Source organism: Phallusia mammillata, chromosome 2 (genome assembly GCF_965637545.1).
Source record: "Phallusia mammillata chromosome 2, kaPhaMamm4.hap1.1, whole genome shotgun sequence".
In the NCBI taxonomy this organism is placed as follows: Eukaryota; Metazoa; Chordata; class Ascidiacea; order Phlebobranchia; family Ascidiidae; genus Phallusia; species Phallusia mammillata.
In genome coordinates, this window is record NC_137253.1 from 29,084,190 (window position 1) to 29,108,314 (window position 24,125).

Here is a 24,125-nt window from a genome sequence, read left to right on the forward strand (position 1 = left end):
TTTTAAACATTAAAGATTTTTTTAGACTTAAGTATGACGAGGTCAAGAATTAATGATTTTTGAAGACTTAAGTATGGCAAAAACAACACGGCTAACATAAAAACTTCTTGATCAAACCAAACCCAGTCAAGCAATAGCTCTGACAGCCATAACGTATAGTTCAAAAAATATTGTACTTCTGCACTATAGGGTGCTAATATATAGGCAACTCGGTTTTGTTCAGAAAAACTTGGAAAAACCTACACACAAAACGTTTTGTGGCCTATTGAAGTTCAAAGTAAAAAATACGAATAAACAAACAGAACAGAATGGCACAAATAGTTTAAGTATGTAAGATAAATTTTATCGTTGCGTGTAAACCGAAACAAAAAACAAAAACCGATGAAATTGCCAAGGTTGAGCGTAAGACAATAGGCGCCATAAACCGCTTTAACGAAGTGTTTGACATACAGGTCAGTGCTGTAGTGAGTTTAGTCACCAATTATGCCATCTACTATTTTGCGCAATATACCTAACTTAACTTAAATTAAGACCCCGACCAAACTATTGTTGCAGCGTGCCTGAAATTGTTTGTCAAAACGCGGGACAGCCGCATAGCTTACAAACCCCAACGCAGAAAACTGTATTAATCATATTGTTTCGTTTCAAACCTAATTTGGCCTAGTCGGTCTATCACTGCTAAGTAGGATGCGGTGATAAAAACAGGAAATGGGTAATACGTTTAGCGCATAGCAATTAGCAAGTATACCCAAGCGTTAAATATCTTTTCTTAGGCCATACAATCGAACCAGTTGAAGTACTGGAAAAACTGACGTGTGAGATTTTAGCTTTGTGACCCCTGGCCTACGCTTTCTGCACAAGTGCTCAAGGATGACAGACGCTGCAAAGCCGGTGTTTGACACCTTGCATACATTCCACCATTCGTGCCGTTACGTGGCCATCACCGTTCTCGCTTCATATGCTGGCATATCAACACTGCACCTTATCTTAACTAACCTATCAAAACCAAAATCAAATCGTTATATATAACGCCTTTAATGAGCATGGCCAAATCACAGTACACCAGACCCATTGAAAAGTGTCTATCATATTTCTATATCAGTGATCGCTGGTCCGCAAATACGCTTCAGGGCTGATCCCAGTATTAAAATAGCCCGTTCACCTTGACAAACCAAAATCTGACAGACAAAGCCGCACAGTGTAAAAGATATTATACTTCCACACTAATAGGTGCTACGTCGACCAAACATGACTCACACATAAAACGGAAACGCTGACGTGTTTGTGATTCTACATGGGAGCCACTGCGAACTGTGAATCCAAAAACAATGTATTAAGAATTTTAAACAACAAAAGACTTTCATTGGATTCACAAAAAAGCAATCGGAGTGGAAATAAAACACAAGCCCTACTTAAGTCAGTGTTGTTTTTACAAAGTTTATACAACAGAATTTTTTAAACATTAAAGATTTTTTTAGACTTAAGTATGACGAGGTCAAGAATTAATGATTTTTGAAGACTTAAGTATGGCAAAAACAACACGGCTAACATAAAAACTTCTTGATCAAACCAAACCCAGTCAAGCAATAGCTCTGACAGCCATAACGTATAGTTCAAAAAATATTGTACTTCTGCACTATAGGGTGCTAATATATAGGCAACTCGGTTTTGTTCAGAAAAACTTGGAAAAACCTACACACAAAACGTTTTGTGGCCTATTGAAGTTCAAAGTAAAAAATACGAATAAACAAACAGAACAGAATGGCGCAAATAGTTTAAGTATGTAAGATAAATTTTATCGTTGCGTGTAAACCGAAACAAAAAACAAAAACCGATGAAATTGCCAAGGTTGAGCGTAAGACAATAGGCGCCATAAACCGCTTTAACGAAGTGTTTGACATACAGGTCAGTGCTGTAGTGAGTTTAGTCACCAATTATGCCATCTACTATTTTGCGCAATATACCTAACTTAACTTAAATTAAGACCCCGACCAAACTATTGTTGCAGCGTGCCTGAAATTGTTTGTCAAAACGCGGGACAGCCGCATAGCTTACAAACCCCAACGCAGAAAACTGTATTAATCATATTGTTTCGTTTCAAACCTAATTTGGCCTAGTCGGTCTATCACTGCTAAGTAGGATGCGGTGATAAAAACAGGAAATGGGTAATACGTTTAGCGCATAGCAATTAGCAAGTATACCCAAGCGTTAAATATCTTTTCTTAGGCCATACAATCGAACCAGTTGAAGTACTGGAAAAACTGACGTGTGAGATTTTAGCTTTGTGACCCCTGGCCTACGCTTTCTGCACAAGTGCTCAAGGATGACAGACGCTGCAAAGCCGGTGTTTGACACCTTGCATACATTCCACCATTCGTGCCGTTACGTGGCCATCACCGTTCTCGCTTCATATGCTGGCATATCAACACTGCACCTTATCTTAACTAACCTATCAAAACCAAAATCAAATCGTTATATATAACGCCTTTAATGAGCATGGCCAAATCACAGTACACCAGACCCATTGAAAAGTGTCTATCATATTTCTATATCAGTGATCGCTGGTCCGCAAATACGCTTCAGGGCTGATCCCAGTATTAAAATAGCCCGTTCACCTTGACAAACCAAAATCTGACAGACAAAGCCGCACAGTGTAAAAGATATTATACTTCCACACTAATAGGTGCTACGTCGACCAAACATGACTCACACATAAAACGGAAACGCTGACGTGTTTGTGATTCTACATGGGAGCCACTGCGAACTGTGAATCCAAAAACAATGTATTAAGAATTTTAAACAACAAAAGACTTTCAATGGATTCACAAAAAAGCAATCGGAGTGGAAATAAAACACAAGCCCTACTTAAGTCAGTGTTGTTTTTACAAAGTTTATACAACAGAATTTTTTAAACATTAAAGATTTTTTTAGACTTAAGTATGAAGAGGTCAAGAATTAATGATTTTTGAAGACTTAAGTATGGCAAAAACAACACGGCTAACATAAAAACTTCTTGATCAAACCAAACCCAGTCAAGCAATAGCTCTGACAGCCATAACGTATAGTTCAAAAAATATTGTACTTCTGCACTATAGGGTGCTACGTCAACGCCAAAAATGGAAATGCTGACGTGTTTGTGGCATGACCACCGCTCAATTTCGACAGGGAGCCACTACGAACTATGAATTTAAAAACAATGTACAAAGAATTTTCAACAACAAAACAATTTCAATGGATTCATAAAGACATTAATCATAAGTAAAATAAAACACAAGTCATACCCTAAGAAAATGCTGTTTTTGCGATTGGCAGTTCACCTGTGCAACAATTATGTATTTTACGTCATTAATCCCATGCCCAAAACGATTTGTAATATAAAATTACATTACAGACAATAGCCACAATGAATAAAACTTGTCACAACCTATATGGAGCAAAGAAAACAATTGCTAAAACTATTTTTTTTTACTTTCTTAGCAAAAATAGAACAGTAAATCCAGCGTAGAATTCCGAAAACCTACTTTTGTTACTATTAAAAAGCTGTTATTTTGGTCAAAAACAGCTACATGAATGTAGTCAGCATAATCAGACGATTGTGGTGCATTGTTTTCTGGTACGTTACCGAGTGGTGAGTGTTTTTGTTGTTGTTCTGTCGTTAAAGTGCTGTGGATTTGGAACCAAAAGTATCCAATCTGACCGCACTAAACGAACATTTTGATTTCTGTAAGTCTTTTTAGGTTCAACATTGCCGCTTTTTCAAGCTGTGGTCACCAGACGATATAGACGTGCACATCTTTCTAGTATAAGTGGGAACAGAAGTAGCATATATGTACATTTTTGTATCTCCAGTTGTGTTGCAATTTATTCAAATATCTGTGATGTCCCGGTGTTGGTCGTGTGCTTGTCGCAATTTTGTTCATCATGTTTTGGTATCGTTGGCATTATGGATTCATTAAATGTTGTCAAACTTTTTGAAATATTCTCCATCAACTCCGTCTGTTCCTCATTGTGTGTTTGGTTACATTTCATTTGTTCTATTTGTCCCTCATGGTTGCCTAGAATCTCATAAACCTTTCGATTCTGCATTCCCTGTTTCTTTTCCAACTCTTCAATTTTGCGTTTTTTTTCCTTCAGTTCTATAGTAAGCCGTTGTATTTTTTGTTCTTCGTCTTTGACAGCAGTTCTCAGTTTTTTTATTGTCTCTTGGTTTTGGTTTGCGTCTATAGTCAGCCGTTGTATTTTTTGTTGGTTTTGCTCTGCGTTTTCCGCCAGTTTTTGCAGTTTTTGTTCGTTTTCTTTTCTTTCAGCTGTCAAACAAGCATTTTTGTTTTTTAGTTCTGCATTTGTAGTCATCAGTTCTTCATTTTGGTTTTGAACCACACCAAGCGAAAATTTCCTTTGTGCAAATGCACATGACAGGACCTTATAAATGTGGGTAATGTTGTCAATTAACTCTTTCCTGTATTCTGTGACCAAACCATCACTTCCTAGCTTCGGAGCTTTGTCAAAAGATTGTAGTATTTCTTGCACCAACCGCTTGTGGTATTGATGACAATTATAGTGGCCTTCCTTGGAGCCTTGTAAATCCTGGACAAGAAAATTAAACAATTATTAAACTCCCACAATTTTACTCCTGTTACTTCCACCAAAGAGTACTTAAATGGCTACAGAATGGTCAAACTGTGTATGTCTTATCCCCACTGCACTGATGAGACCTTACCAGTGGAAATAGTGTGCACTGTCTGTAGCTTACTTATCATTAATTGCCTTGGTAGTTTGATACTACATTTACATAAAAAATACACCTATGCTTACCGTTGTCATAGTAGTCTCATAGTACGTCGCTTTCTCTTTCAAACGTTTGTCCAGTTGCGAAGTTGCCACCGACTAAATTTTTTTGTATTTCTGTTTAAGATAACTATATGTGCGCAAATATGAAAACGAACCTCGTTAATATCATCAATTTTCTCTGCCATCTCTCCCTTGCATTTTTCTATTAAGTCATGTCTTCCCCACTTGGGAGCTTCATCAAATTTTTGAAGGGATTTTTCCTTAAGGTGCTGACAACTGCGTTCACCTTTTTCAAAGTCTTGCAAGTTCTGCGCATTAGTATATATAAAACGGTTTGAAAATTGTAGTTTTGATAATAAATTATGCTCACCTTATTAATAACACTTTCGTACTTTTCTACACTTTCCTCCAACAGTCTTTGTAGCTGTAAAGAGGCCATCGCCTAAAAAGGTTTTGCTTTGATACCGAATTACAATTTAAACAAGTTTCTGTAGCTACAAAAAGTAACACTTGCTACATGCAGCAACTTTTGTGCATCTATGCAACATAAATCAGGCGACCTACAGTCATAACATGACTTTTGTTTTGAATCCAAGGATTTAGGAATAATCATTTTTTCAGTCGACAAACCTTGCCCAGCTTTGCAGCACTTGGTTCTTGATCGGTCAGCAAGTGCTTGCAGCAGATCAGGGTGTGGTCATAGATTTGCTGACCGTTAAGTTCAAGGTCATTTTGTTGAAATGGTCGTGCGTTTTGTTTGATGTCATTAAATACAGTGTCCACTTGTTGTAAAAAGGTGTCACCGATACCTAATTACACACAATGTGCGTTTAGTGGTGTTACAAATCATTTCCAATTTAAATCGCATAGATATTTTACTTATGACCGACCAAGTATTTCAATCGATTGTGTTTCCTTTTCATGTCGCCCTGTCACGCTTTTATTAGGAGTGGGAAATTTTATTATTCTGGTCCGAGTTGCCAATGTTTCAAACCCTGGTACTTTTGTCCCCTCTGCCATATTTTCCTCGCACGAATCGTCTCGAATAAAAAAGGACATTTCCTAACAATAAAAAAGTGTCCGAAAAGTTTGTAGTATAAAACAGCAATATAAAAACACAATTACAAAACCACATTAGGTAATTTTAAACAACCAACCTGAAGCATAGGCTTTGGCGATACTTCATGTAAATAGCCACTAACATCTTTCAAAAACTAAAACAAAGTAGAAGCATTAAACTAAACCAAAAACTTTTTTAGAAAATAGCTTTTACTTTGTGTTACTGAAAGTGGAAATTGACAACATGCTACACTTACTTCAAAGTTTTCACTGTACGCTGCTTGTATTTGTCCTCTAAAGTTCAAGATCAGGTGCGAGCTCATAAGGGTTGCAAGAGTAATTATTTGAGTCGATTCCTTCTTAGAGGTTGAACTATCCACCGTTCCTTGTTGTACGTCCACCAGATAAAGAGCAACCTGCATTTTTTGTGGTGATGAACCGGAAACTAATTGTCAACTGCAATAAAGTTCAAAAGAAAGTTAATCAACCTTGCCATTTAAAGTATCAACCATCAAAGGTTTGTCCAGCATCCAGATTCCTTCACTGTTGGATGTTCTGCCATCATTCCATCCAAACACTGTCATTAACTGTTCTGGCTTGGTGAAGGCGGAAAGGATTGCCCACCCTTTTTTCGGCATTCCCTAAGAAAAATATCGCATTGACCAATCATGGTAAGTAATAAACTTCTTGTAAAATCCATCCTCACTAACGCTTGACTTAAGTTTCATATAAGCAACTGCAGTGAACGGGACAGATTGCGTTCTTTTGAACGCCTCGCCGAGTGCGCCGTATTCGCCAATCAGCATTACGTTTTTTTCTCTAGCTCAGAGAAACACACCACCCCAATTTTAATGGAAACACATTTCAAACAAAAGGAATTGGTAAATTATTAAACTGATGTCACTCAGTGTTAAAGAGCCACGCACAGAAAAATTATTGTTTTTTTAGATGCCAGAGGGTCATAAAAAGGGTCATTTAATAGATGTAAGAGGGTCATAAAAACGTCTGCAGTGTTAAAATTAAAAAATCAATGTTTAGAAATACAGTTTGAAATCTAAAACACCGACACCCTGCGAATATTTTTACAGCTAAAATGCTAAATGTTCGCGGGAATATCGTAAAAACGGCAAGTGATTAAAATACAAGACTAAGAAATATCGAACAATACGTTCCGCCATTTTTTTTACCTTTATATGGAGATGTACAAACACGTTGAGCATAAAGGACTTTCCACTCTTCTTGCCTCCACTGATGGTAATGATTGATATAGGATGTCCTTCGGCATGGTTCAGTGCCGTTTTCAAGCTCAGTTTATCGAGTTGAAATTTTTTGTCCTTGCCTCTTTTAAGTATATGTATGGCTTTTCTTTCCTCTGTAGCAAACGTTAGCTTGATTATAATTTTGTTATGACGGTTGTTTACAACGTACATTGCCGTTGGAAATTAATTTCACCATCATTAACAGATGTTGGATTTCAGCTTTAACTATATATAGGCCTTTATTTTATATTTTTCATTCCAAGATAGGGGTGGCTTTGACTAATAATTTACTTCACTTTTAAGCTACCCTCTAATACTATTGCTACGTATTTTTGGCATCACCCTCTGACGTCATAAATGCAATTCTATGTTGCGTCGTTGTAGCGAGACGTGGCCCTTGAGGTTAGACGGGGAGAGTTGGTGTTGAGCGGTGGTTCTGTCGCGACCGTTATATCTGCATTGCTTGTCTTTTATCGTTTGTACTCTTTTAATATTTTAATACAAGTATAAATTGAGTGCTGACAAATTTCTTTCCAACAGCGCCTTTAGCTTTTCAAAGCTTTTTACCACTATAAATATCAACAAATAATAAATGTTCTGACTAAAGAGTTATACGGTTTTCTGTAGTAAGAAATACCTTTTTCCAACGAAGTTGAAGATGTGTTTTCTTTGTAGATGTCCACCTTCTGAAAAAAACAAACATACTAAATGTACTTTGAATTGAATTCAAAAACACATTTGTAAGCTCAACTTTTAGTTGCTTCTAGGTCATTTATAAGCCCGTGACACTATTTTTTCGCTTTTTTTCTTTTTATCTTTTCTGGGTATGCGATTTGTTCAATAGATAGTGTTTTGACTCAAAAATACGCAGCTTACTTCTGTCTGTCTGAGTCCGTTTCGAGCCGCAAGTGCAAGATTTCGTTTAGCATCTTCTTTCCGCCTTCGCAATTTGTCCGGTCTTGATTTTACTTTTTGATGAGAAGTAATTTGAATTGACTCAAATTGACCCACACCGTCTTGGAATTCGCTGGAATATCTTGAAAGAGCCTTGTTTATCTCAGCCAACAAAGCACCGGATTGACATGCATCCGTCACCCTTTGCGCTATCTCCGATGTTTCAGCAAGGACTGTGAGAACTAGAGAGTCCCTGAGAGTCCCTCGGCGTATACGCTCGACAATAGCTCCTGTCACCTCAGTTACTGACGCGCATATGGCGTCAACAAATCTATTTGGATTTTGAACCTTCCAGAAAAAATATCCACCCGCAGTTGCCGCTGCGGCTATAGCAAGTTGTGCAGACCTCCCATGCAATTCAATAATAATCACAGACGTATCAATTAACAATCTATCTACTGGCATTGAAACTGCCATGCCTAAGTGACAAATGGTGCTGACAAAACGAAACGATGCATTGAAAACAACCTACATGTGTAAGTTTACAAGTAACGTAAAGTAAAGCAAACGTATCAAACCCCTGTCTCGATAACATGAGGCTAAGACCGTTCTGCTATCAATAAACAGGCCCAACAACATTCTTTTTTTTAACTGGATGTATGTTCAGAAATCAACTTATGGATGTACTTTTTTTGCATCCATTGTTATAAGGTTTATTAGTCTTCATCCACCAAGCAACGGACTGGGTGATTCCAGTTTTAAGTTTCAATTACGAGTATTGTTTCTGTACTATAAGTCATAGGTGTACCGTAAAATAAAGTTGATCAGCTACTTAGAATTTACTTAAAATCAGCTACTTAGAGCTGCTGTCAGACACCAAAAGACGTTGTTTACGACAGCATGGTCACGTAAAATGTTACCAAAACTAGTTCCTCTTTTTGAGGCACACAAGCCCTTTTACAGCGCAATTGCGATGCAATTCATCCGATTGGTAATAAAGCGACCGAAAACAAGGCTAAAACGAAATCATCATTTAGAGCGACACTATCAGAATTCGAGTTTTAGTCACTTGGTCAGAAAATAACCTCTGATATTTCACAAACCTCACAACAACTGGAACGAATCATTTGAACTGGAATTTGTTATTCCTTCCACAGTACCGCCACAACCCAGTGACGTGGCGTCGCGCCTCACGTATGATCAATAGAGCGCAAGTAAAAAGGTGATTGTGTTGTTAAACAAAAAAACTTTTGACTCTGAATAAAGACGACGTCTCTAAATATAACAACCATGTGATCATGCGCGCACGAAGACTTTTGTGAACATTGCGGGCTTCTAATTTGTACACATTAGTGGATTGTCCGTTACTTCACTGTAGTCTGGGATAACCTATACATCACATACCGAAGTGCATAGGTTTTCAACGCGTTTTAGGTCATGGACCACTGGTTCGATTAAGAGAATAACCTGGATCAGTCCGTTAAATAAGGATAAAGGAGGCATCCTTAACAAGCATATTGACTTGAAATGTATTCCTTTAATACAGAATTTTGAGCACTGATATCAAGCAACTAACCAGATATGGCCGATAATTCGGATAGGCTTTGATCGTAATGAATATTCAACAAATTACAAAAAACTTATTTAAGTTAATTACCAAATATAATTAACGTCCTGTGGTCCTGTGGTCCTGTGGACCAACCCCTTATAGACCACTAAGTCCATGGGCCCCCAGTTGAGAACCACGGCCGTAGTAGATACGAATAGTGGGGAAAATAAATCTTTTTAAAGATTCAAAAATAACCATACATCATATTAGCCTAATGTATAAAAAAACGTCTTTAGCTTCTTTTATAGAATTGCCAGAAGTCAGTAGTTTCCCATATATTTATATTTTGGCCTGAGAATGTGTATCCCGAATAATTTCTAAAACAGTACAGTCTCATTCTGCTATATAACGTATGCCTGGTCGATTTAAAAAGTCGAAAATAACCTTATTATGTCAATGCACTAACTGCTTGGATTTTTACTGTTTTTTTTATAGATGATACATGCATGTGACACAAACGAACAGCATATCTTCAACAGTATTTCATACCCTTTCAGGCCCTTTTTTGTTCTCGCATAAAACTCTGCCAGAAACATTGTTCCAGAGCGATCAGTTTGATTCGAAATCAAACAAAGTAATATTTTTCAGAAAAATTTATGAAAATAAAAAGACCCTATAGGTATAAGAAAAAAATATGACAATTTTTCTAGCAAGCATGGAAACGTTTGTTATTATGTTATATTCTGTTCACTTTTCAACACAAAATATTTTTTCTAGAAAAGAACCGTTACGGGATATTTTAAATAAACTTTTCCAGTTTAAGTTATCTTTGCGGACCACTAGAAGGCCAATCACTTTGTGAGTAGTTGAAAATCAATCGAAAATCTTGCCGCATTTGTTGCCCTCTTTCACAGGTTCAAGTCAAATTCAAACCGTCCCGGTTTCGACTTGATCTGTTCCGCACTAAAACGCTTTTTCAGCAGTTCAGAGCAAAGAGGTTGAATCCCAGACATCTGCATTAACGCAAGGTAGCGCTACAGAACAAGCTCAACCACCAGCTTACGACGACTAAAACGCTTTACTATGTGGAAGAGGGGATGTATATGATCATTATATTTTTCCTATAAAGTTGAGTTTAGCAAAGTGGAATTGGTCTTTACCTTTCAAAAATATAATTTTCTGCTTTAACATTGTCAAGAACTGCGAATAGTCGAAAAATCGTTACGATAGCAAAACGAATACATAAAATCTACATGTGCAAATATATAAAATAGATTAAAAAGTTATACATGCTGCAATTTAGTTCTGCACCTAAAGAAGCGCTTCTGCGTCAAACGCATAAAGCTGTCTTTTCGTGGTACTTTATGTTATTGCTTGTTTAAGTGTTTTCTTTATTCTTTGCTCTTTTGCTGTTTAGATGTTTACGACGATGTCATCGAAACATGTCTCTACGATTCCAATCTTTAGTTTCCGTGTTTGTTATCTTATCAATACACTACCCAAATAAAAGTTTTTATCATAGTTTACGCCAAGCTAGAATACTTATTTTCTGGTAGATGGTGTGTGTGACAATGCCACACTAGCAGTCGGTAAAGCTTTATGCCTGGTACACGTTTTGCTTACTCAGCATTTCTGCGTCCTTTAATAAAGATAAAATGCCTCAAGGCACTTGCTGGCGTTGATGAGACACTTGGTTTTACAGCAGTTTGTGAAGCAGTTCTACTTTTTGACAGTTGTTTTGTATTTGGGTTTTCTGTATCAGGTTAGATTAATCAAAAAGTAAATTGCACAATTTTGACCGTTAACAATGTGATTGCAAATATAAGCTGTTCAAAAGGTTGGAACAAAAAGTGGGTATTAATGATGATATAACATTTCAATCTTCAATGTACAAAAAACTACTTGTCAAGCTATGCAAGGTCCTTGTTATTTTGGTGATCAAGCTAACAATAATCAAGATCAAGTGTTTTTATGAATAAATTTGCCCCGAGCTTGTCGCTAGCCATTGGTTCTCAACTCGTTTCGGGCCATGGACCACCGGCCCAGTAAAAATAATATCATGGACCATTTCGTGTTTGAGCAAGACTGAAGTATGCATACATAACAACCATTTGGGCTTTAAGTATAATTTATTAAAACCGATTTTCAAGAAGTGAGATACATTTATTAACAGCTAGCATTTTGATACTCTTTCAACATGTAGTATGTAATCATCTCAATTTTGTTACTAAATTTTGTGGACCACCAAAAAGAGCATAATGGACCACTAGGTCCATGGACTACCAGTTGAGAACCACTACACTTGCCACTTATGTTAAGGGGGAATTCCCACAAGCGTATTTTTTCTGTGTGACGTTTGTCCCTCGGGCTCAAAACAGACACGCTCGAGTGACGGCATCGCGTCAGACAGAACTAGCCAGCTGACAGATTGGCGTCACTGCTTCCTGAAAAGTTTATCACGAGTGCTCGTGACAACATACACCCTGCGTGTTGCAGATAAACATGTAGTTTGTGTGATTGGCATTTAAGTTAGTGCGGTTCTGTTTGTTTGCAGTGTAGTGGTCGTGTTTCGTGTATGTTATACACAGAGGAAATATATTTTGTCAAAAAAGGAGAAACAGGTTTAGATTTGGTTTAATTGTCTTGGTCTGCTGTGATCGTGTATGCAAATGTGACACTAATAGAGTAAATCGAAGTGTTAACTTTATTACACGAAATGTTGTTATATTAAAAAGAAAATCTGCATGCGACTGGCATTTTTATTGTTTTCCTTTAGACCAGCAGCAGTACATGGACTACTTACATGCAATATTAGTTACACAGGGTCACATACAACTAAGTTTAATGACATATAAGGAAGTCATCCTTTTGTGAGTTTCAATTTATCTCACAGATTACAGGAATAGATGTCAAAAAAGGGTTCCTTTGCAAGGATTTGCTTGTTTATAATTTATTTTCCATGTAGTGATGGTACATAAACTAAAATTATTGTTTATTGGCATAGAAAATTGCTACTTTGCCACAAAATATTACCATACAACTAACCCTAGCATGTGTAACCATTTTTCTTGCAACTTGTTTGAAGGTGAATTTAGCAAACCATATTGACTGATATAAGAATGACAACGCTTCAAGCACCTATCCAGCAGCCTGGAATGATGATTCAAGTCCCGGTATCAGCGGTTGTGAATTCAAATGAAAAGAGACTGGCGCATTGCAAGAAAGTTCTTCTTGGCCTGGGGGTAATTTTAATTTGATAAATTTTTAATTACGTAGTCTGGCTTTTACGCGTCGATTACGCGATTATTTACTGGTAAATTTCATGACAGGCAAATAAAGTTGTGTCGCATATATCCAAGCGGTAAGCATCATTTGCTTATGAGCCTTAGTTTTGGCAATTGCGTTCACAACACTATTGTGCTGAAATACGGCAACACCAGAATATGGATGTAAATATGAAACAGTTGAACAAGTGGTTTGCCGACGTGAACAATCGGTTAGCGCAACTGCCTTATGTTCGTAAGAGCGTAGGTTCAAATTCTGACTCAGGGTTTTGTGTTATTTGAGAAAAAACTTCAAAAGAATTGAAGTTTAAAAAAACTGTACTGACCCTTAGGTAGACAAATCGTAAACACACCGTATGTCTGAGTCCTTGACGCCGGACACCACAGTTAAGTTTCCAGGTCGACAAAGCATGTCGCGAAGCACAACGGGCGCTACTTGTGGTGTGAGCACATAACACAAATACTGTGATATTATGTACTATGTACTGACTAAACATAAAAAGTTCTTGACTTGTATAGCGTTCAGGTCACGACACATAGTTCGAAACGCGTCTTCAGTAGTTTATCGAATATACATGCGAATAAAATATTTGAATTTAATGTCCAATTTTGATATACAACTAAGCGGAATTTGATGGCTTGAACAAATTAAAGTCATAAACACCAGAAATAAAAAAAATCAACTGAAAATGATATAGCTAACTTGCAGTGAAACAACGGCGGCGGAATCATTGTGAGCATTACGCCCATTGAGCATAACAAAAATTACAACTGTTCTAGTGGTATAGCCTGATGTTTAACTTCTATAATTTTCATTACCAAGACTATAGGAATTGCAAATGTTCGAATGAATGCAAATATTCTAATAATGCAATCTGTTTATTGTTTTAAACAAAACATTAAAGTTTGTTGAATAAAGTTGGTTTAAATTCTTTATCGCAATGTCTACCTTTGTATGTGAATAAGTTTTCAATGTCCTATATTTTTTTGATTGTAGGTCACTGAATTTTTGCTCGGTCTTTTCTCAACGTTGCTTGGAATCGTTGCACTGGCTTACAGCTACGACGACAGAATAACATCGTCATATTATAACGAAACATTTTATATGGGTCAGGGGTTATGGTGTGGAGTATGGGTAAGTGTTTAAATACGAAATATTGCACTTCCGACATTATGCCTATAAAAGAGTCATAACATTTTTTCAATTTAAAAAATACTTAAAGTTAAGATTTCAAAATCGTACCTTTGTTTTCAAATGAATGTGATTCCTGCTTTTCCGATTCTCTCTGTCCTGTCCTTTAAAAAATATTTTTGATTTTAGCGTGTTCAATAGATAAGAAAGTGAATACACTGTTGCTGCCAGGCATAACGTATCAACAAAATTTTCAGCTCTTCCGGCAGTTTTTTATTTTAATATGCCAACGTTTCGATGTCCCATACGAAACACCTTCATCAGGGTAATGACATACATTGCAAACAGATAAGAAAGTGTTTATCCACTGATGACTTTTAGTTTGCTGTATGACTCAGTAACAACGCTTAAGCCTTAGTTATTAGGGGAAGGCAATATGCGTCAAAATAATACAATAATAAATTTAAACAACTAATTTTTTGTTTAGAATCACATCAGTTTAACGACAAAATTGTTATGAAACCTGGTGGACGAAACGCTTGTTCAGTATTTTCTGTTATCCCACCTATGTAGCTTTGTGAAACGATAAAATTAAACGAACAAGGGTGTAAAATGTTAACTACAATATTACCCTGCCTCATTTAAACATAACTTACATATATTTTACCGCTTAGTTTGTATATCAGGTTATTGTTGCCGGTTTGCTTGGAATCCTGAGTGGAAGAAAACATGCAACCCAATGCATGGTAGGTTGTTTGATATTTAACTTTTTAACTCTTCGATTTTTCAACCGGATTCTCTTTTATAGATCAATAGCCACATGTCTTTGTCGATCGTTGCTTCCATCTTCTCAGCAGTTATGTTCTCAATTGCCATACCCATGTCTCTTATTCTCAGATTCAGGGTATGTATCGTTTTCTTACATTCAATGGCCAACCACATTAAATGATGCTGAGTGTTTTTTCTGCTGTTGACCGAATGCTCGCCATATGTTTAGGCGTTACCATTTGCGACAACGTCGGCCCAATAAATAACTCAGTAGGTCTAAAATTACTGGGGGAATAATTTAGAATTTCACGAAACTACAAAAGATATTTTACGAATCAAAACTATAGCATAAGACAAAATAAACGGTCCAAATAGACGTAAAAAGCGACATGCTCTATTGTTCAAACGTCTCGGCAAATGATCATGCCATCATCAGTGATGTAAAGGGTCACTAATGATAAAAATAATCTGTTACACCCGCTTATACCCACTTGAGCAATGTACAAACTACAAACATGTCATAAAATTGTGCGTATTTGTCTACATTTATACATTCAATGACGTTTGATAACCTTATGTAATCAGAGTACTGTCAGATGCATAAAACCACAAGTTTGCCATACATTTTTTTTGTCAAGCCTGTGATTGCTTGCAATAGTTATAGCAGTGGTCGGCAACCGTCGATCCGGTACCGGTTCGCGAGGAGTTTGTTACCGGGCCGTTACTTTTTCATGTTTAATTCTTTAAAACCATGTATCCCGGGAATGATGAACTTATTTAGGCGTTTTCATTGCTAAATATTTGTGGTTATTGTTTGTAGACCGGTCCGCGATAAAATTTCTGTTTCAAAAACGGTCCGCAATAAAAAAGGGTTGTCGACCACTGAGTTATAGCACACTGAATCAGTGTTGCTGGGTCGCATTCCCAAACAGTAAAACTCAAGCCCAAATACACTCTCTTTAACTGCTTGCAATGCACATGTATGTTAAAATGCATTTAAAATAACAAATAATTAAGCTGTTAACCACTCGCCGAAAAAAAGCAACCCGTAATTCGATGTCAGAAACCGGCCCAATTGGGCGGGATAATCGCCCCATGGGCAACAATGCGTTTACTCAAAACAACAGTCATAAAACCTAAGTATGTCCATCCCTTTTAAAAGTACAGTCGTGTAATGCGACAAGAATCTGTAGGGTGTAACTTTTAACATTGTAAACCTTTCAGAGCTCTAGATCCATTTTTCTTCATAATATCGAAATCGTCCTAGCCGTATTTGGGTTTGTAACTTTCATCCTATGTATCGTGAGCGCCACCTACTGTTGTTACACTCTTTCTGCTGCTGGACACGTCAGTTGTTGCAGTAGCTGCTGTGACTGCTGTGCTTATAACAACCAGGTAAACATAATTTCTGCTTTTTGTATTTGGCTGTATTGTTAAAATTTACCCTGTAAATTACCGGTTCTAACAATTTTTTTGCGTTTGTACCTTTTTAGGCTTTAACGCTATTTGTTTGTACTTTTTTCCTACAACGACTAATAAAAGAAAATACAAATCTTGTGAAGGACATGAAATTTAACATTTGATGTATGCATGCATTAGGACCAAAGTCTTTAAATATAATCAAGGTTTCCAGCACAACAGTATTCCAAACGGTACTAAAACCGCTTTTTTACAAATGTTTGTTTTGACATTTTTATCTCTTAACCCTATGCTTTAATTATTGCTTTATACTCCCAAGGGGTTACACGTACCCCCGGTTAAGAAACTCTGTATTTCTATTCTACAACGACTGGTAAAGAAAATGTAAATTTGAGTAGTAATTGTTTATTGTGAAAAGTGACATTGGCATTCAAGTTACCAATTGACCATGTGGACACAAAACTTAAACGTTGGTGCGAGCAGCCGCACGATCTTGTTATCGCTGGTTTTTGTGTGTAGTTGGTTGCAATTTGTCGCTTTATCAGAAATTTGTCTCCCAAAAAAGCCATTATCTTGTGTAGGACGCCTAAACGTCGATTATAACAAAACTGCTGGATGAGCAATACTCGATTATACGATACTTAAACGTTACCATGTTTAATGTACAGTAGATATGTTGTGTGTTAAATTGGCAAATGTTTCCTTTTTTACACTTTGGGTGAGTCAAATGACGTTTTATGTTATATTCAACCTCAATGATGTTTGTATTGCAGACCCGACCAGAAGGCCAAGCTGTTTATGTTGTTCAAAGCATGAACCCAAACCAACAATTTGTTCCTGTGAACACTGTGATGGTACCAGGTATGCTTTTGCTAAAGTTATTTCGACAAAGCGTTGGCTATTTTTGGTAAAAAGTTGTAGAAAGATTTCAAAACATAACCATTAAAGCACTACATTGTTTCTAAAAAATATTTGTTGTGCTCCTTCTTTTTTGGTTTACCAATGAGATTTTAACTTGCTTTAACACACAATAAATTACAAAGAATGAGCTCCATTTATGCTTATTATGCAGATGTTTGAACTTTAAAGTAACTTATAGTATAGAAAAATACAGAAAAGGCAATTTTATAATAACGTTTCTATAATTCCTACAAGCATGAAAACGTTTGTTCTTAAGTTATAATCTGTTAGCATTTTAAAATCATACAAGCATCTTTGCTATCGCCAAGGGCTTTAAAAAAACTTTCCCAGTTTATGTTATCTTTTGCCAACCACTAAAATAGGTTACCATTGTTTAGGAAGCAATTTGGTGCTTGACCTTTTTTGCAGCACTTTTATTCTTTTTTACAGGTTCAAGTCAAATTCAAACCGGCCCCGTTTCGACTTCAGCTGTTTCCCAACAAAATGCATATACGGCAGTTCAGAGCAAAGAGGCCGAATCACAGGCATTTGCTATACCTCTAAGTGGCGCTACAGAGCAAGCCCCACCACCAGCATACGACTACTGAAATGCTGCACAATATTTCTTATGAATTGTATATGATCGTTATCTTGCCGTAAACTTAAGTTCAGAATAAATTAATTCATTTTTTAGCTTTTTTAAAAAAATGCAGTTACTGCTTATAAACAGCGTTGTTATTATCTTCCAGAAGGCAAAAAATCGTAATGATAGCAAAGTGAACGCATAAAATATCTACTACATGTGCAAATATATAAAGTAGACATACAATTTTTTTATACAAGTTGTAGCAATATTGTCGTACTTGTTATTTTTTTAGGCTCTTTTAATACTATGTTATAAATGTTGAATCAGTGTTTTTTTACTCAACTGTGCCATTTGCTGTTCTTTATATATTTAAAACGTGATCACAGAGAAGTGTCTGAACCATTCTATATGTTTTTTTTTATTTTCAAAACTTCTTAGCACACTACCTTAATAAAGGTTTGTACCGTAGTCATCACATAAGCAAAAGTATTTGTTTTCCGGTAGGTGGTGCACGTAAGCTAAAAAATGCCACACTTCTAGTCTTGTGCCTGTGGGAAGTTTTATGTTCCTGGCGCACGCTCTGCTCGTTCGGCATTGTTGCATATGCGGCTGACAAGAAAATGCCTCAAACCACGTGCTGGCTTTATTAGCAGTTTTGCTTTGAAATTTTATGCCTGCTTTGCAGCCCACTGTTTTGCATTTTGGTTTGCTGCAGTATCAGCCAGTGTACAGTCATAGATCAGTCAAACAATGAATTGCACATTTAAGATACTTTTGTATTATCAATTGTATAGGATTCTTAGCATTTGTGTGCGGTTTGCGACTAAGTACGTTTATCTGACAGCTTTACTTCGCTTTCAACGCTCATGAGCGAAATTTACGTTTACAGACGTTAAGCATAAGGAACAGTTTTTTTCTGCTTGACCACAAGCATCAAGTCACTGTCTTCTTCATCAATGAACTGTTTGAGTTAGGTTGGTAGTGAACTTCCCTCTGTGTTGGAGTGTAGGTGAGGTAGCAGAAGACACACGGACGGAATCTGGATCTTGGATCGTCCCTCGTGGTGGAGGGGGAGGTTCGTGTTACAATTCCAACTTCTACAACAAACTATAGTCACTTCTATTAACCGCCAACTGTGTAATAATTAATCGCTCGATGATGATTTGCTGACTCGAACAATCACTCGTAAAATTCCTAAAAGTAACATAACTTATATGTAGCATTTTCTATGAAATCAATGCATGTAACAGAATACAATGGGTCTCAGCAGTGTTTCTCTGCGTTAATAGGTCTCATAACCAGGTTTGTTTAAGGTTTGGTTTGGGTGACCGCTAAGTAGTTTTAAGAGACCGCAAGTGTTTCATTTAAATACCAAAAAATTAAAATACCCATTTAAATACCAGTTTTGGGAAACCGCTGGAGAAATGCCTTAAAAAAACACTGCTCATAACCATTAGGTTTTGGACGGATGGAAATCGAAGGAATGTTTTATAGTCGTACAAAATAGGAAAACCGTGTCTAACCTATAAAACTTTGGTTCCCATAGTAGTATTAACAACAACAACAAAAGCAAAACCCGTACAACCAAATGCAAAAGTTGATGGCAATGCTGCGTTATTAATTATAAATCAAAGTATTTTGATGTCCAAGTTATATTAATATCAAGAACTTTTGTAAAATTGCTTTAAGCTTGTTATATTAAACTGCTTTAAGTTGTTATATTAATGGGGAAATTCTGGCTGGCTGATTGACAGACTGACGTCACTGCTTCCTGGAAAGTTTGTCACAAGTGCTCATGACAACAGACTCATCGCGTGTTGAGGATAAACATGTAGTTTGTGTGGTTGGGGTCTCAGTTAAGTTCAGGTCTGTTGTTTTTTGTTAGTGTTATGTGTTGAAAGAAATTGCACTGTTGTGTTTGTTTAATTGAACTGTACTGATAAGACATATGTATTCAACATTTGTATTATTATACTAGTTTATCAATCCTATTTTATTCAGAGAGGAAATAATTGCCTAAAATTATTGTTTGTTCGCATAAAATATACATTAGGAGTTTCTTCTTTCACTTTATGTTAATGCAGTTGAATTTAGCATCTGATACAAAAAATGACAACACTTCAAACGGTTCCCAATCAGCCTGGAGTCATGATTCAAGTCCCGGTATCAGCGGGTGTGAATTTAAATGAAAAGAGACTGGCGCATTGCAAGAAAGTTCTGTTTGGCCTTGGGGTAATTTGAATTTGATTGCAAGCCAAATTATGTGACCGATTATAAAGTCAGACCCGAGTCAAGCTTGTTTTACTTTATTAAAAAAGCCCGAACCCGACCCGAAATCAATTACATAAGTTTGTCTTCTGTTTTTCGATTGTAATATACCTTTCAAATTTTAGGTCACCGAATTTTTTCTCGGTCTTTTCTCAACCTTGCTTGGAATCATGGGTCTCGCTTTCACATTTGACGACAGAGTTGCATCTTATTTTTATCTGAGAACACTCAATGTTGGTCAAGGGCTTTGGTGTGGAATATGGGTACGTGTTTGAACATGCAAAGAAGGACTTAAACGTTTACAAACCAATCATCGGATAGAATAGTCAGTTTTAGTAAAATCGTGTAAAAGCAAGCCAAAGCCTTTGAGGTAATTAAACGCATTACAAGCTGTGAACACAAGCCTTTTATTACTCATGACGTAAACCGGTATAGACCTAAATATTAATCTGTTCAGCACAGTTCATCTTTGTTTAACATTAAATCATTTTTAATGTGAAGTTCAGTGTTCTTCTATGGAATGATTTACCATTGCCCATAGTTACAAAAATTCCGCTTACAAATTTAGTACTTTAAATTAAGAAGAAACTCAATTTAGTTGCGGCCTTCTTAAACGATTGTCGCACGTAAATGGAAATACCAGCCGATAAACTGCTGACGCACTGATGACTTCAATAACGTACATGACTCAGCAATAACTTTAGGTGATTAAGGGGCAAAACTGTCAGGAGAGGGCAAATCAGTTCAAAACAACACTAAAATAAGTTTAAAGCATTTTTTATTCTAAACGAATGAAATATGACACTTAATTATACGATACTAACCAGGTCTACTTATTTCCATGCTTTAACAAGATTAATTATTTAAGTACCAAAGTTTAAACACTAGGCTTTTATTTGTTTGAATTTTTTTCTTCTTCCAGATTACTGTTGCCGGTTTACTAGGAATTCTAAGTGCAAGAAAACATGCAACCCAATGCATAGTAGGTTAATGGTCGATGAAACAAAGTGTTCGCATTTTAAACCAGATATTTTTTTCTTTTATAGATCAACAGCCACATGGCTTTATCGATTGTTGCTTCATTTTTCTCAGCAGTTATGTTGGCAATTTCTGTTCCTATATCTATGATTCTTTGGTTTTCGGTAGGTTTTTTTTATGTTAAACCAGTGTTTTGAATGTGTTTATGTCATTAATCGAGTGTTACAGAAAAGAAGCCTTTTAACCACGTCGAAACATTGCGTCTAAAATGGACTGAGCATTCGATTGAATTTAGATAAAACTTTAAACAACAAGCTTGCTATAAACAACCTGTTGTATTCCTTTGAAAAGCTAATGGCTGCCAACATATATTGTACAACAAGCGCAACTAACTAAAAACAATACGTTTGTCAAAAAGTAGTTTAGTATCATTACGTTACGTTTTTGGAGTTTCAAATCAGGCAAGTGTAAACTTTTGCCTCTGCGTGTTGGAACTTGTTTATTTAAACAACAATCCACACGCTGTAACGATGTAAACATCTTTGTAGCAAGGTTCCGTGTTCCTTGCTAACATGGAAATCGTCCTCGCCGTATTTGGGTTTGTAACTTTCATCCTATGCATCGTGAGCGCCACCTACTGTTGTTACACTCTTTCTGCTGCTGGACACGTCAGTTGTTGCAATAGCTGCTGTGGTTACAACAACCAGGTACATGTTGTTTTAAATTTTTTTAATAAAACATAGGTATTTGCTAACTATTGCGGCGATGAAATTTCGTGGTGCTGATGACTAGATCAGGTTTTATTTGAGGTAAATACCTTTTTATTGTAAGAAACATTTATCATGTATGCAAAGCCTTAAATTAGTTATCAACTGGCCAGGTGTACGCTATATAAGGACGTTCTCATTAAAAAAACTGTAGACATTTCTCTGCATCTTTTTACTTACTTAATCGTTAAATGGTTGTCCAAAATGATTTTCTTTTTACTATTTACCTTTATGGTTTTGTTTTATAGCCCCGACCAGAAGGCCAGGCAGTGTATGTGGTTCAAACCATGAACCCAAACCAACAATTTGCTCCTTCCAACACTGTAATAGTACCAGGTATGTTTTTGCTACAAATTTTTAGTTTAGGTCGTTTTTTGCACAAGAAGGCTGATCGGCACTATAAACACTATTGAAATATTATAGGATGAGGTGTACAAACCACATTTTTTTTCCTTGTCTATTTTTTACGCTTGTTGCTTTTCTACAGGTTCGAGTCAAGGTCAAACCTTTGGGGTTTTGGCTTCTACCGTTCCTCAACAAAATACATATACAGCAGTTCAGAGCAAAGAGGCCGAATCCCAGGCGTCTGAATTATTGCAAGGTGGCGCTACAGAACAAGCTCCACCACCAGCCTATGACGGTTATAATAATTGACAAATTGCTGTTTTGTATATGATGGTTTTCCTAAAGTCATTCGTCTTTACGTTTTGGGGGTAAATTTGTTTTCCTGTAACAGCATTATTGGTATCCGCAAATCAAAAAATATTGTAACATCAAAAACTTATACATAAAATGCCAAATTTTAGTAGTTGTTTTGTTAGTCATGGTTTTCAGTTAGTTGTATGCCAGGGGTGCCCAACCTTTTTTGACTCGAGATCGACTTCTGAGTTAGTTTCAACTCTCGAGATCTACTATTCCAATACAAATTAGCAAAGACATAGCTAGCACCAGAACAAAGTAACAATTACTACTGCAACTATTACTTTTGTAAAGCCTACTTATGAACTTATTAACATATCCTTATGATTAATTCTCCCAATAAAGTCATCTATGTACAGCAACGCGTTACAGAGCAACTATTTTAAATAATTTTCTGCAACCCTCGCGATCGACTTGAGATCAGTCCGAGATCGACCAGTCGATCGCGATCGACGGGTTGGGCACCCCTGTTAATATGCTGTAAAAGTCGATTTTTCTTTGATTTAACTGCACTATTTGTTGCAGTCTTTTTTTGTTCACTTAAAATTCTATATATTGTGTATGAATAAATTAACGTTGCATGCTTTGTTTCTTGTAAGCGCACTGTCCAAATAAAAGTTTTTGTTTTCATTTTCACCAAGATAGAAATGTTACCCTTTTGCCGGTAGGAGAGGCACTTGAGTGAAATGGCGCATATTCCTCCAAGGTAGAGCTACTAACACCATAACGCAAATGTCGATTGGTTATATCTCCACCAATACTCACGGTTAGGGCTATTAGGGTCGGGGTAAGGTAGTAGCATTTAAAATTCAACAAAACAAACCCAAAAAATGAGTTACTAATGTAAAAATTGTAAAAACTTATTTCCCAACCCAACCCAATTATAGCCGCTAAATAAAAAAGTCAGCTCTTTACGCCCCCTTGTGAAAGCGAATCTCCCGAGGTTGTCATTTGCGTTGTGGTGTTAGGAGCTCTACCTTCCTTCAAGCATCGCGCCTGTGGGAAACTTCCGCCTCCGCGGGTAATGAGAAAATGCCTCAAGGCACATGCTAGCTTTGTTGGGGCACTCGGTTTTACAGCAGTTTGTGAGACAGTCCTGCGTTTTAGCTACCTGCTCTGTTGTGTGGACAAAAATGTTTTTGGCATCTACTTTGCTGTAGTATCAGTTTAAACACATATATCAATCGAACAGTGCAATCATGATTATAACTGGCTGCGTTAGCGAGAAGCGCTGTGAGATGAAGGTGGTTTACCAAAGAGCTTTGTGCAGTCAAGCACCTATCTTGTCACCGCCCTTAAACCAGGATCGTGGAAATAAAAAAGCATATGTTGGTGAGAGACATGTTCTGGGCCCTAACAAAAATGCCGTAATGATCAACTACACCAACACTTTTAACTTTTAACGAAACAGTAAAAGTGTTAATTGTCCATTTCGGTTCTGAAAGTTATGGGCCCTTGTTGCACCCCTACTTGTGGGCCATACTGGTCCCAAAATCATATTATTATATGTTACTTGTTTTAAACTTTAAATTACGTTCAGATTTTTTCACGTTTGTTTGTAAAATTCGACGTTGCGGTAAAGACAATGGCAGTTGTGTAAGCAAGAAAAGGGGCAAAGGTGGGAACCGGAGGAGGCGCGTGAGAGAAAAAAAGAACAGGGGAAAGAGTACCAGCGTCTGGAGGAGCTCCGACAACAGGAGGCAGAAAGCCAGGCAACAAGCTGAGAAACAGTGGGAGCAACTGCAGGCTTTGGAAGAGAGGAGATCCAAGGA

At 36.8% G+C, this 24,125-nt stretch overlaps 3 protein-coding genes across 3 annotated transcripts; 2 read left to right on the forward strand and 1 right to left on the reverse strand.

Moving 5' to 3' along the window:
* Positions 1 to 2,713: 2,713 nt before the first annotated feature.
* Positions 2,714 to 7,280, reverse strand: LOC145213267 (uncharacterized). The gene is made up of 10 exons (XM_080081498.1): positions 7,038 to 7,280; positions 6,339 to 6,491; positions 6,108 to 6,266; positions 5,949 to 6,005; positions 5,682 to 5,853; positions 5,422 to 5,600; positions 5,162 to 5,233; positions 4,947 to 5,099; positions 4,816 to 4,887; positions 2,714 to 4,587 (listed from the first exon to the last, which is right to left on the reverse strand). The coding sequence occupies exons 1-10, from the start codon at positions 7,278 to 7,280 to the stop codon at positions 3,862 to 3,864; spliced, it is 1,986 nt and encodes a 661-aa protein (XP_079937624.1). The 3' UTR covers positions 2,714 to 3,861.
* Positions 7,281 to 12,600: 5,320 nt separating this feature from the next.
* LOC145214878 (uncharacterized) lies at positions 12,601 to 18,109 on the forward strand. Its single transcript, XM_080083486.1, has 7 exons — positions 12,601 to 12,794; positions 13,834 to 13,971; positions 14,655 to 14,714; positions 14,777 to 14,872; positions 15,961 to 16,131; positions 16,929 to 17,016; positions 17,506 to 18,109. The coding sequence occupies exons 1-7, from the start codon at positions 12,672 to 12,674 to the stop codon at positions 17,661 to 17,663; spliced, it is 834 nt and encodes a 277-aa protein (XP_079939612.1). The 5' UTR covers positions 12,601 to 12,671; the 3' UTR covers positions 17,664 to 18,109.
* Positions 18,110 to 19,750: 1,641 nt separating this feature from the next.
* Positions 19,751 to 22,360, forward strand: LOC145213268 (uncharacterized). The gene is made up of 7 exons (XM_080081499.1): positions 19,751 to 19,873; positions 20,035 to 20,172; positions 20,832 to 20,891; positions 20,956 to 21,051; positions 21,436 to 21,594; positions 21,903 to 21,990; positions 22,142 to 22,360. The coding sequence occupies exons 1-7, from the start codon at positions 19,751 to 19,753 to the stop codon at positions 22,306 to 22,308; spliced, it is 831 nt and encodes a 276-aa protein (XP_079937625.1). The 3' UTR covers positions 22,309 to 22,360.
* The last annotated feature ends 1,765 nt before the right edge of the window (positions 22,361 to 24,125 follow it).

Excerpts from the sequence above, each read along its gene's own strand:
- LOC145213267 (XM_080081498.1), bottom strand. The coding sequence starts at position 7,280 with ATGTACGTTGTAAACAACCGTCATAACAAAATTATAATCAAGCTAACG. Across the intron at positions 6,492-7,037 it reads TTGTACATCTCCATATAAAG|GGAATGCCGAAAAAAGGGTG; the intron begins GTAAAAAAAATG and ends TATTTTTCTTAG. Across the intron at positions 5,854-5,948 it reads CGCCAAAGCCTATGCTTCAG|GAAATGTCCTTTTTTATTCG; the intron begins GTTGGTTGTTTA and ends TTTTATTGTTAG.
- LOC145214878 (XM_080083486.1), top strand. The coding sequence starts at position 12,672 with ATGACAACGCTTCAAGCACCTATCCAGCAGCCTGGAATGATGATTCAA. Across the intron at positions 16,132-16,928 it reads GCTGTGCTTATAACAACCAG|ACCCGACCAGAAGGCCAAGC; the intron begins GTAAACATAATT and ends TTTGTATTGCAG. Across the intron at positions 17,017-17,505 it reads GAACACTGTGATGGTACCAG|GTTCAAGTCAAATTCAAACC; the intron begins GTATGCTTTTGC and ends TCTTTTTTACAG.
- LOC145213268 (XM_080081499.1), top strand. The coding sequence starts at position 19,751 with ATGACAACACTTCAAACGGTTCCCAATCAGCCTGGAGTCATGATTCAA. Across the intron at positions 20,173-20,831 it reads GGCTTTGGTGTGGAATATGG|ATTACTGTTGCCGGTTTACT; the intron begins GTACGTGTTTGA and ends TTCTTCTTCCAG. Across the intron at positions 21,595-21,902 it reads GCTGTGGTTACAACAACCAG|CCCCGACCAGAAGGCCAGGC; the intron begins GTACATGTTGTT and ends TTTGTTTTATAG.